The 12,800-nt window shown below is 35.3% G+C and overlaps 1 protein-coding gene across 1 annotated transcript in view; it reads left to right on the top strand.

The window, feature by feature from the left end:
• The window catches only part of LOC131648718 (callose synthase 9-like), a 40,781-nt gene extending 29,049 nt beyond the window's left edge, over nucleotides 1-11,732 (top strand). Inside the window, exons 38-52 of the mRNA XM_058918450.1 lie at nucleotides 478-593; nucleotides 685-768; nucleotides 847-959; nucleotides 2,048-2,100; nucleotides 2,163-2,339; nucleotides 3,255-3,302; nucleotides 4,042-4,200; nucleotides 4,434-4,547; nucleotides 4,621-4,709; nucleotides 7,313-7,468; nucleotides 7,794-7,896; nucleotides 9,041-9,160; nucleotides 10,351-10,401; nucleotides 10,485-10,667; nucleotides 11,333-11,732. Coding sequence (XP_058774433.1) covers nucleotides 478-593; nucleotides 685-768; nucleotides 847-959; nucleotides 2,048-2,100; nucleotides 2,163-2,339; nucleotides 3,255-3,302; nucleotides 4,042-4,200; nucleotides 4,434-4,547; nucleotides 4,621-4,709; nucleotides 7,313-7,468; nucleotides 7,794-7,896; nucleotides 9,041-9,160; nucleotides 10,351-10,401; nucleotides 10,485-10,667; nucleotides 11,333-11,569 — 1,803 coding nt within the window. The 3' untranslated portion in view covers nucleotides 11,570-11,732. The remainder of the gene's footprint in view (nucleotides 1-477; nucleotides 594-684; nucleotides 769-846; nucleotides 960-2,047; nucleotides 2,101-2,162; nucleotides 2,340-3,254; nucleotides 3,303-4,041; nucleotides 4,201-4,433; nucleotides 4,548-4,620; nucleotides 4,710-7,312; nucleotides 7,469-7,793; nucleotides 7,897-9,040; nucleotides 9,161-10,350; nucleotides 10,402-10,484; nucleotides 10,668-11,332) is intronic.
• Nucleotides 11,733-12,800: the final 1,068 nt, after the last annotated feature.

Genomic DNA, 12,800 nt, shown 5'->3' with positions numbered 1-12,800 from the left:
AATATGGGGTGGGAAAAGTAACCTTTTTTTGCCCTGCCATCATGGTCAGCATCACAACGGGTATCCGTACTGTGCTTTGGTTTAATCTACATTTCTGCTTTACTTAGAGGCAACCGCTCTGAGTTTGAGGGGAGACGACAGAAGGACATGTCATGTACTCGGCTTATATTATTGTGTATCGTAAGTGACAGGGCTCTTGAACACTCTACTTAGTTCGTTTAGCAGTGGGTCTTAGTCTGTTAGTGGTGGGCATGATTATTTTGTTAAGAGTTAAGTAAGTCTGAACTAAATCTACATTTCTATTGTATTGTGACTCAGAACATTAGAAATAACAAATACAGATCGAAACTCTCTCTCTCTCTCTCTCTCTCTCTCTCTCTCTCTCTCTCTCTCTCATCTTTACAATTCTCTCTATTTTGAATTCTTTCCGTAGACAATTACAATTTTATACAAGTCTCTCTATTTTATGCTTTGTAGGATAACTATTTTGAGGAGGCTTTGAAGATGAGAAATCTTCTTGAGGAATTTCATTCTGACCATGGTCTTCGTCCTCCCACTATACTTGGTGTTAGAGAGCACGTCTTTACTGGAAGGTATGTGTAGCTTAAGTTCTATGACTCTGTTTCTTTTTTTGACTAAATTTTGTTTGTATATTGTTGAGCAAATTTTCATGTTACTGTACAGTGTGTCATCTTTGGCTTCATTCATGTCCAATCAAGAAACTAGTTTTGTGACTTTGGGTCAGCGGGTTTTAGCAAATCCTTTGAAGTAAGCCCAATTGATGTTAAATATTCATTTCATCTGTTCATATCAAAATCTGTAATGTGTTAATTATGATTTGTTCAGGGTTCGGATGCATTATGGTCATCCTGATGTTTTTGATAGAGTGTTTCATATAACCCGTGGTGGTATCAGCAAGGCTTCTCGTGTTATCAATATTAGTGAAGATATTTACTCAGGTATAACAGTTGATTTTGCTTCATAGAATTTTATTTGCCCTGGTGATGCTGCAAATGTTCCTACTCCAGGCCACGCTCTATACTTCAAAACATTTTGGACTTTTTTGGAAATCTAATGGCTACAAAATTATTGTGGAACAATTCATTGAATAATAAATGTAATTCAAGGTGGGCCTATTTTAACAAATAACCATATTTCGTGACTAAAGGCATATTACCATTGTTGAAAATATATATGATATTGTTGGAATTTCCGCCTTCATTGCGGTCTGCCCCTAGTTGCCTTAATTGCGGTTTTTTGATTGCCTTCATTGCAGTCTCCAACACTTTCATTGTGTTGTGCCCCCACTTATAAACACAACACTGACCATATCTCTAAGCAATATGGGACTAAATCCACCCCTTTAAACCCAACACAATTAAGATGTTGGGGGCTGCAATTAAGGCAAACCGAAGTGCCACAATTAAGACAACGGGTGGACCGCAGTTAAGGCGGAAAGTCCAACAAATATTTATGGAATGTTGTATTTCAACTCGTGGTAATATCAGAGGTTTTTGTTTCTTGTATTAGAATCCCATATTGGATGTAATATGACCTAAAAAAGGGTATATTAGTGGGAGGTATCCCTCACGTTACAAATTGGTTTTGAAAGTTGCGTTAGACCTAATCCAAATTTTATTAAAAACAAATACGATATGAGAAACTCGAGTCCTATTTTATAGTCATTCAGGAGAGGGCAAGGATAAAGTGACCCAAAAAGTCAAAAAGTAGGGAATGGCTTTAAAGTGAGAGCATAACCAACTTGTAACTTCACTGGAGAAGTCATTACTGTCGGTTTCAATACTACAATGCTACAGCATCTTACTTAGTGCCTAAGGGTCACTACATCGTGCTACGGGTGATAGTGGCTGATAGTAGCATCTTCTATGGCTGATATTGACAATATATATTATAATTACAATTCTTACCGCATTCCTGTATGATTCAATGAATTTCAAATAAGCTAAACTTAATGTCCCTGCGTTTTTTTATTGCCACTGTTACCATTTCTCCATATTTTCTTCTTTTGATTCTTGTTTATTCACAGGATTCAATTCAACCTTGCGACAAGGAAACATTACTCATCATGAATATATTCAGGTGAGGCTTGTTATTTAAAGATGTATCTTCTACAAATCCAGCTCTAATGATAAATTGTACAGGTTGGTAAGGGAAGAGATGTCGGCCTCAATCAAATTGCACTATTTGAGGGGAAGGTTTCAAGTGGTAATGGTGAACAAGTTCTCAGTCGGGATATATACAGACTTGGGCAACTTTTTGATTTCTTCCGGATGATGTCTTTTTACTTCACAACAGTTGGGTACTACTTTTGTACCATGGTATGTCATTCATGCGTCACCTTTTTAATTTTTTTATCGATTCGCACAAGTATCAAATTGAAATAATTTTGGATAAAAAATAAAGAAACAAGACATTTGTAAAAATAGTTTAGACTCACCTATAATACCAATCAAGTATAAGAGTCAACCTGATTATAGGTATCTTGAGAGTTAATCGAGGTGCTTGAGTGCGGTCAAATCTAAGTTATGTAAAAAGTGGTTAATTTGGGCAGAAGTTTGCCTAACTCCGACTACAACAGTTTTGCCGAATTTAACCCTTTCATTGCTCTTAATGGTCACGATTATCCTTAGAATGTGTGGGTTGGACCTAACTCATCCCTATAAAATCAGCTTGTAAGGTGAAGATTGCCCCCACTTATAAACACAACACAACACAATGAAGGTATTGGGTGCTGCAATGAAGGCAAGCCAAATGCCACAATTTAGGCGGCTAAGGGTGGAGCGCAATGAATGCGGAAATTCCAACACTCAACTAACAGAACAACATTTCCTTCAACAGTCTTAGATTTTATATTGGGCCTAACTCATCCGTACCAAACCGGTTTGTGAGGTGAAGATTACCCCCGGTCCCCCACTTACAAACATATTTTCAGGCCATTTCTCATCCAATGTGAGACTCTTTCTTGCATGGTCTCAGATCTAACTTGTTAAGGCTCAAAATTTTATGTGAGTTCAGATTAACAAACATAGCAGGGACGAACCTGTGGTGTTGGGGACTGGTTCTACTGGAAACAAAAAACTTACAGATTGAAATCATTGGCTAAAATTTTAATGAAAATCTCAGTCCTAAGTTCTGTGGACCTTACCAAATCATTAAGGTCATAGCTATGGTGTAATAATACTCAAGTATTATACCAGTGTAATTTGATTATGTTCCCCTTTGTCATTTTGCAGTTAACAGTGCTGACCGTTTATGCCTTTCTATATGGAAAAACGTACTTGGTAAGTTGAGTTTCTTCATGATTTGATGTTTCATTTTTTTTGCTTTCTGTTACTTAATTATTATCATAGTGTTAAATTGTATTTTTCATGCATTCAAAATTTATTCATAGTACTAGTGTTTTATTGTGGAAATTTTGTGGTCAAACCAGATTTTGGCCTTTCGATAGTCTCAATTCTAAGATTCTTATCACATTTTTCTTACATAACTATCATTACTTGTACTGTCATTTGCGTGATTCATAGTTGGATTTTTAGGCCTTGATACTATTTCTAGGTTGAAGAAAATTTGAGGGCATAATTTTCCGAAAGAAATTATAGATCTGAAAAGAGAGAAAATGATGTTGACTTGCTTGAAAGTGTTGTGAGTAGATCACGGCAAGGAGTCAATTGCAAAGCTTGTAAATCTGTTACCCGTTCTAACAGAAAGAGAATTTAATGTGAGCTGTATTTTGATTATACAGAAGTCTAAATCTAAAGCAAAAAATAAAGGAAGAAAGAGTCAAATTGGCTAGAATGAATAATTGTTATTGGTCATCTAATTTTTATCATTCTCCTAGTATTATTTTTTCAGAGATTTAAGTTAGGGGGCTATTCTCATCAGTCAGTCAAAGGGGTTGCCTACACATGTCATGCAAGTTAATGGTTACAAAGCTCGTATTCCTACACACTGAATACTAACAATTAACAAAGACCTACACATATTTCTATACTGGTGTATAAAGGAACATTTTTGTTTTAGGCACTCTCTGGTGTTGGAGAAGAAATTGAAGGAAGGGCCAAGATAACCAAGAACACGGCTCTGAGTGCTGCTTTAAATACACAATTTCTCTTCCAAATTGGTATCTTCACTGCTGTGCCAATGGTCTTGGGCTTTATTCTTGAACAAGGCTTCTTGAGGGTAAGTGTGTATGTTTCTACGTTTTTATTTTAATCTCTGAAGCGTGTGTACTTTTAAAGTGGTTACGTACCTGTATCCGGTACACGTGTGTATACTGTTAGTCTGAACAAGTGCTCTGGTTTTCTTCGGTTCTTTTATTCTACTTTGAACTTTTATACTGAATGATGTTATATGAAAATCGATCCTTTGAGAAAAATCCTACTTTTTCTTATTATTTTTTTATTGCTCTGCAGGCTGTTGTCAATTTTATCACGATGCAGTTTCAGCTCTGCACTGTTTTTTTCACTTTTTCTTTGGGTACAAGAACCCATTATTTTGGAAGGACAATACTTCATGGTGGTGCAAGGGTTTGTGGACCAACTTTATGCTCCCTTTTACTCCATTTCTCTTATAATTGTTAATATATTTATTTGGCAACAGTATCAAGCGACTGGCCGAGGGTTTGTCGTCCGCCATATCAAATTTTCCGAAAACTACAGACTCTACTCTCGTAGCCATTTTGTTAAAGGGTGAGGCTTATCGTTTCTCTAAGTCGGCTCTACATATGTGCAATATTTTTTGTCCTTATTGGTCTGCGATTAAGTTTCTTGAATTTCTAATCATTTAATCTGAGAAGACTATAGAGATAGAAATTGAGAGAAAAGCTGGTTGTGAAGTTCTGTTGTTTTCTGTGTATGATTTAATGTAATTAATGTTTGTATAGAGGATGAGTTACAATTTCTCGCAAAGATGAGTATCCAACAGTAACTACATTTACTGTCGCAAGTTCGGAACTCAAACCAACTAAACAGAACTAGTGCTAATTGTACAACTAAATGAGCGTCATTGCTGAACAGACTAACAGTATTCACTTTACATTCTGAGTACACTAACATATCACCCCTCCCCTCCTCCTCTTCCCCAAGCTCATGGCGGTTGAACTAGTGTAGAAGTTTGACATCTCCAGTTTATCATTTTATTTAAGGAAACTTTCAGGAAACAATGGTCTTCAGAAGGAATGTGCAACCCATGGAGATATTTTTCTGATATCTTTGGCTCACATTACAAAAAGGTTGAACTCCATGTGTATATTGTAGAAATAGGATAGCATTGCCATTGTCTGATAAAGTACTTGCACTCGATGTGTTTAGTTCCACAGCAGTGATAGCACCGTCATGGTATTCAACCTCTGTCTTGGATCAAGCAACCACTGTTTACTTTCAAATCCATCTAAGATTGGGCCTAGCAAAACACAGGCGCCTATTTTTAAGCCCCCTATCGTTAGGATCTGATACTAATATGCATCTATCTTTGTCTTTCACGAGAGGACCAAACACAAAGTTAATCATCATTTATGAGAGAGAATATCCTTTTGGGCATCATTAAAACTTCTTCAATGAGCTCAGTGGGTCGGTATCTTCTGCAAGTTCTCTCTGGGGACCTCAAATTAATTATTATCTTTTTTATTTTAACAAGCTCAATGCATATGATATATATATGCTTTAGCTTGAGAGGGAGTATTGAAGTCATAATTATCTCTGTTTGTTATCGTTAGTATTGTTTCTTGTTTTCCCTTTTTCGAGATATCCTCTTGTATTTATATTTATGCAATCTTATTTTGTAATGCAAGTCATTCATTGTAAATTATTCATCTTGTTATGAGAGCATATCCTATATTATTCAACTCTGTCTATCATGTTATTCCACCTACATTTCTCCACTACTTCGAGTCCTTGTGTGAGTGTGAGTTGAGATTTGAACCAAGAATCACATGGTACTCAACATCTTGCGCTGACAATTGTATTTTATTTTATTTACTGTAAAACAGCCTCCTTGTTACACAGGGGTAAGGCTGCATACTATCCGACCCCCCTTACCCCGCTTAGGTGGGAGCACCTTCGTAGGCATTGGGGCATGTCGTTGTTGTCGTACTGTAAAACAAATTTTGTTCCGACTAATTCACACCCAATTAGTGAGTATTGGAATAGCTTTAATCTTCCACAGATTTGTCCCATGTAAAAGCAGGAGCAGGAACATTATAATCTTAGCTGTTAGGTTTGTTATCTTACTCAAAAGACTTGAATGCATACATGGAAAGCCGAACAAATTCCTCAATGGTGAAAGAACCCTTGGTGAGACTTCACCATTCCGATGGGCGCTGATTCGCCTTGGTGGTAAGCTAAGTGTGAAAATATTTTTGAATTGTTGCCCAAACTTCCCAAGAAAAGTGACGATCAACAGCTTTTGTGAGAATTGAATCGGACATTATTGATAACAACCAAGTGCACATGAGTGCATCTTGATCTTGTTGTTTCCATTCAAGATACAAAGGATTGAAATTCTCGGCAACATGATCTTGATCTGTGATGTACTGATCTGAAGGTGAAGGATCAAGGATGACTTTCTGCAACTTGTGGCCTCTGATTACACCATCAATTTTCTGTTTCCATTGTTTGAAATTCTTGTCTTCATGCTTTACAGAGGTCAGATGAGATGAGATAGTTTAATTTTAGAGGAGGGAAAATCGTTTGATTGGTTCCCAAACGGATTGGAAGAAGCCTTGGATACAGGCTAGAATCGAGAGAGAACTAAACTGATACCATACTGAAATTTTAGAATATATTATTATGATCTCATTGTTACAGACTACAATAGATTCAACTCTATTTGTATAGTTGTAGTTAGGCTAAACTAACTCCCTTAAATCAAGGGAACAGTTCCTGAATTCAAGGAGCTGTACACAAACTAACAGCATGTTGTTATAATACGCACTAACAGAATGTTGTTATAACAGAAACTAACAGCTTGTCAGCTGGCGCAAGCGCGGCTGTCATGCCTTAACTGACAGTATCTCTAACAGGTGAGTATCCGTGCGGATCTAGGAAACCTCTCCTGGGAAAAACCAAGTTCTCAGACAGAGGAGTCTTGGTTACTTATTATTCTCCATCCTTGTTTTTCAAGAATTACTAAAGTTAAATGCTTGGAATCTTCTGAATCCCTTGTCTCCCATTCTTGCTTGATTCAGTGATTTATATCTCACATCTTATTCTATTCCGCATTTATGAAATTATTCGTGTGTAGACTGCATACGCTTCAAAGGGAATAATCCTTACCTATATCCTCTTGTCTTCAGGTTGGAAGTTGTGCTTCTGTTGGTAGTATATCTTGCTTATGGCTACAGTGATGGTGCACTATCATACATTCTTTTGAGTATAAGCAGTTGGTTTATGGCTCTATCCTGGTTATTTGCTCCATATTTATTCAACCCATCTGGATTTGAGTGGCAAAAGTAAGTACTATCTAAGCTGCCTGTTATGCCTCAGTTGTAATAGCTGTTTATGTTATATTTTCTCTTCGCGATGCTCTCGTGTTGTTAGATTCCTTTTGTTTAGTCAGTTAGAGATTTATACATTTGTGGAGCTGTTAGGCCTTGTTTTGCTTGGTTAATTCTACTCTATAATTATGACCCTAAAGCTTTCTGAAGCTAGGAAACAAGAATATCATTTTATTTATTTTTTCATTTTAAGGACTCAATCTCTCTCACTTTCTCAACTTTCATATCCTTTCCGGTATACCTCTTACATCTTTTAAATTTCTCTTATTGTGTATTTTAGGGTAGTCTCAGACTTCCGAGATTGGACAAATTGGCTTCTCTATAGAGGTGGAATTGGTGTTAAGGGAGAAGAAAGCTGGGAAGCTTGGTGGGAAGAAGAACTGGTATTCAATATTTTTCCCTCATTATTTGAAGTGTATTTCTTGCTTTTGTATATTTTATCATGGTCATTAATAATTCGAGCACTTGGTAGTTAAACTCCCACAAAATATTGATAACTTTTCATGCATTACATCATTTGTTCTACTTATTGCGCAGTTCAATTTCTCAAAAATTGCCTTGATTCCTTCAGTGTGGGAGTTTTATTACACCAGGTTTCTCTGTTTTTGATCTTATAAATTACAAAGACTACAACAACAACCGAACCAAGTCTTGTGGGGTTTGTTACATGGATCAAATTCCGCCATAATGTTCTGCCCAAGGACTTGTTTCTAGCCAAATCTTTAATCTTGAGATCTTTCATAATACATTTTTTTATAGATTTTTAGGTCTTTCTCTACCTCTAGTTTTTTGACACCTCCGTTTGATCTACTCTCCTTACAACATAATCTACTATTCTTCTCTTTACATACCTAAACCACCCAAACCTATTTTCCACCATCTTTTTTACTAATAAGTGCTACCCCAACACTCTCTTTAATAGTGTTTTTAATATTGTCATTTCTAATGTTATTCCGTCTAGTCTTACCATACATCCAACACAACATCCTTATATATTGCATGGATTAAAAAGTTATTTAAGTCATTTCAATTTTATCTTTCAAAATAAATTGTTTTGGAATCTAGGAAAGTGTGACTTTTATAAACCACCGGTTTTGTGCTATTTGCTAACTGAAGTTGAATACAAACCTATTGGATACATAATCTTTCTCAATTAATGGATGCCTTTAGTATAAATGCTGAGGGATTAAATTAAAAAAAATTATATTATTTTGAAACAGTAAGACCACACTAATCTTTGAAGTAGGCGTTCCTCTTTCTTCAAGATGATAGGTTGGGTATTGAGCAAGTGAAGGGAGCTGTAGCTTATCTTTTTTCATGTTCATGAACAATGACTATTATTATGCATTATGTAGTTAATGTAAAGACTGGTGGTTTTTTATGAAAAAAATTGATAGGAACCAAGCTGCTTTTGTGTGAATTGCGAACCATATCCTCATATTTGACTAAGTAATTTAGAAATCCCAATCAGAAAAAAGAGACTAATTATGACAAAGATAAACTATTTTAAAATTATTCCATCTGCAGGCTCATATCAGGAGCTTCGGTTCTAGGATAGCAGAGACCATCCTGAGTCTGAGATTTTTCATTTTTCAATATGGTATTGTCTACAAGCTTGATGTGAAAGGAATGGATACTTCATTGACGGTATGTTTATATTTCATCTGTTTGCCCATGAATTCTTACTAATTTTAAAAAATTTTCTTTTCTTGTTTCCAACTGTTAAATTTTTTTTCTTTTCACTTCCTTCTCCGTAAAGCACCATAACGTACTGTTGAAAGTCACCCCAAAATGTTGTTTAACACACATATGCTGTGCTATGGTAAAAGGAGCAACAAACGTTTTGGTTCCCTTACTAGTATTGCTTGCCCATGAAGCACAAAAGGTAGCCGATTAGCCCTAACCTTAGCGTTAACTAGACAACAAGCTGAACAAAAGCGACTGGCTGTTTTATTAATGTATGGAATATTACAAGAGATGGCTTTGCATTTAACAACAAATGGGTGTGACCTAATTTAATGTGATAATGGGACAATCCGCACTTTTGTTCTAGATGAGACAACCCAAAATCATGAAAACTGTATAGGCTTTTAGATCCAAGAAAACCCCCTAGTCAATCCTTTGGAATTTTAACAAAATCTTGAGATGGGTGAAGCTTAAAATAGATAGTTGATTGACACTACCAAGAATTTGGGTCATGGTGTTATGTGGAAACCATTACAAATTTTTGGGTGGTTTTGATTTATCTGGGTGTGGAGATGTTGAACTCGCTAAGTACAGATGCCTATTAGATTTGTGGTGTACAGTTTTCTGTTAGATTTGGGGGTGGTTGCAGATGGTGGCTACGGTATTGCAGACATTATTTTCTTCTGTAGCAATTCGAAGCACAATGGATGTGCTGAAAGTGTAGGTGACCAATGGTCTACGTGGCTGAAATAATGGTAGCCTAAGATGGCTGAAATGAAGGTGGTTAGGGTTCTGATATGGAAACCTAGTTTCCCAGATCAGGAACTTTGATGCCTACTTGAAAAAAAGTGGAAACTAAATATTTCTGATGATTCATATTACAACAATAATATGCACTGTAATACTGTATAGACTAATGCACATACATTCTAATGAATGCCCGCCAGCCATACAATCTGAAATCTATCACAGTAACAAAAATCAAGGAAAACTAAATCTGTATAACAGAAAAACAGGAATTAATAGAAACTAATTAAGAGTTTATTGCTCAATACAACAAAGTAGTTTCTTTATTTGTTTTATAACCAACCGTTATTGCAGATTCTGAGTAAAGAAGTCAACTGATTGCTTATGTTTTCTATCTTGCACAGATTTATGGATTCTCATGGGTTGTGCTGGCAGTGTTAATAGTTCTTTTTAAGGTGCAATGTTGAATTATGTTGTCTTAGATTACTTGTTTGTTGCTAATTTTGACTCGAGGCTATTTTGTATTCTTGCTCAATAGGTATTCACCTTTAGCCAGAAGGTATCAGTCAACTTCCAGCTCGTGCTGCGATTTGTACAAGGTCTATCTCTCTTGTTAGCACTGGCCGGTTTGATTGTAGCAGTTGTATTGACGGACCTATCAGTGACAGACATATTTGCTTCTATTTTAGCTTTCGTTCCTACTGGATGGGGAATTTTATCGGTGTGTTCTCTTTTCCTCTGATGCAATGTGTTTACTAGTGTTTTTAATCTTTCCCCTATTCTTTGCCCCTTTGAAAAACCGAAATTACCTCTTAAATTTAGAATGTTTTAAGGGTAGTTTTGGGTTTTTCAATCAAGTTTGAGTTAAGACTCTAAGCTAACCTCCCTCGCCTCTCACTTCATGTTTATAATTATTATTCTTGTAATTTATCTAAAAAGTGATTAAATAATGGCCATCCCGCCATCCGGGATTGACTACTCTAGATTCAACCACGGATCATACTCTAGATTCAACCACGGATCATAGTGCATTAGAATCATATTGAACCATAGTTAGTTTAATTGTATAATTTTTTTTTATTAGCTATCTTATTCCATCGTGGTTAATCCAATTGAATTGTGATCAACAAGTACATCAGTTTGATCTCTGATTAACTGGCAAAATTGATAAAAAAAATCCCTTTTATGTCCCTTTTCAGTTTCTATCTTATCTTAACCATTAAATAGATCCTAAAGTTATTTAGAGTACTTCATTTTTTGAAATCTAGAAATTCCTAAACTTGTCCAGATATTCCATGTGCTGAAATGGAGCTGATTTTGCATCAATAGTTATAATATCTTAATTGTACCAATCTGATTTTTATATGTTGACTGTCCTTTGTGTAGATTGCTGCTGCTTGGAAGCCTGTCATGAAGAAGCTAGGGCTGTGGAAGTTTGTTCGATCGATTGCTCGTCTATATGACGCTGCCATGGGCATGCTCATCTTTGTGCCCATCGCATTCTTTTCATGGTTTCCATTTGTATCAACATTCCAAACTCGCCTGATGTTTAACCAGGCATTTAGCCGAGGGTTAGAAATTTCTTTAATCCTTGCAGGGAACAATCCCAATACTGGGATATAGTTGTATTTATTCCAAGTCAAAATATGAAAAATGATAGATATCTTTTTCATTTAGTGGAGGGTAGGTAAATCTTGTAGGTAGATTGTTTTGTAAGTCTCTTAATTATTGTGAATAGTGATGTATAATCATTCTTCCAGTTTATGCTAAATGGTTTGTGTACTAATTGGGTGTAATATTTGCAATTTCAGTTTTGAATTTCCCTTCCCTTTGCACTATGCGAAGCCAGTTACTTTCCATCACTCACTCTGACAAATCTCTAATAGATGCTGAGATAGCATTTTTTTTCTTCATTTTTTCTTTTACAAATGTTGCGCACATATTATTAAAAACTTTTGAGTTTATTGAATGCTAATTGTTGTCGTGGTTTTGTTGAAATTATTTGTTATTGATTTTTCACTTGAATTCCTTTAAGATGATTATTTTCCTGAGAAAAATCTAGGTTAATTATAGTAGATATTAATGCTTGTGAGATGGAGCTTCACAAAAATTTATATACGTTTTAAATTGCACTCACGGATATTGCAGTTGTAGTAATTGTGGCTTTGGCGATGCATATGCGGCCATTGTGGTGTAAATTTTGATTGAGAAAATTGTAACATATTGCTAAAAACGCTTAATAACATTTAATGTTAGAATTTTTTAAAAGTAAATTGAGTTTTGTCGTATGAATTTTGAGTTATAAAGAAATGTTGAAACAATTTGGGCGATGTTTGAAGCGGTTCTTAGTATGGAAGGATGTACGATTTCAAATCACGAAATTGTTTTGATGTGGTTGCAGAGAGACTATCCCAGACAATATTGCGGTTTTTGAAGATTATCCCAAACAATATCGTGCTTTTAAATGTAGTTTCGAATTGCAATTTAATTTAATTTAATATTAGTGGTTATGCATAGCACAAGTATTTAGTTTAAATTTATTAATAAAAGGATATTAATTCAATTTTAAAATTTCAGCAATGACTAATATTAATGGTTATGTATATGTATTTTTTTTTTGTGAGAAGGCGCCATCACATATGACTTTTGAGTGTGTTTATGTTTTTTTTTATAAATGATATTCCATTCTTCAACTATTCTTCCCACATTTTCTTACTTTCTCTCTAAGTTTTTCTTCATGTCATCTAACATGATTTTTAAAAGAGAGATATGTTTGTTTCTTGAAATAAATTCAATAATGTCAAACTACATTCGAGAACTTGTCGATTTACCTAAAGGATAAAAATTCATCGGA

The sequence above is a fragment of the Vicia villosa genome, linkage group LG2 (assembly GCF_029867415.1).
Source record: "Vicia villosa cultivar HV-30 ecotype Madison, WI linkage group LG2, Vvil1.0, whole genome shotgun sequence".
In the NCBI taxonomy this organism is placed as follows: Eukaryota; Viridiplantae; Streptophyta; class Magnoliopsida; order Fabales; family Fabaceae; genus Vicia; species Vicia villosa.
This window is presented reverse-complemented; position numbering and strand designations above follow the sequence as displayed.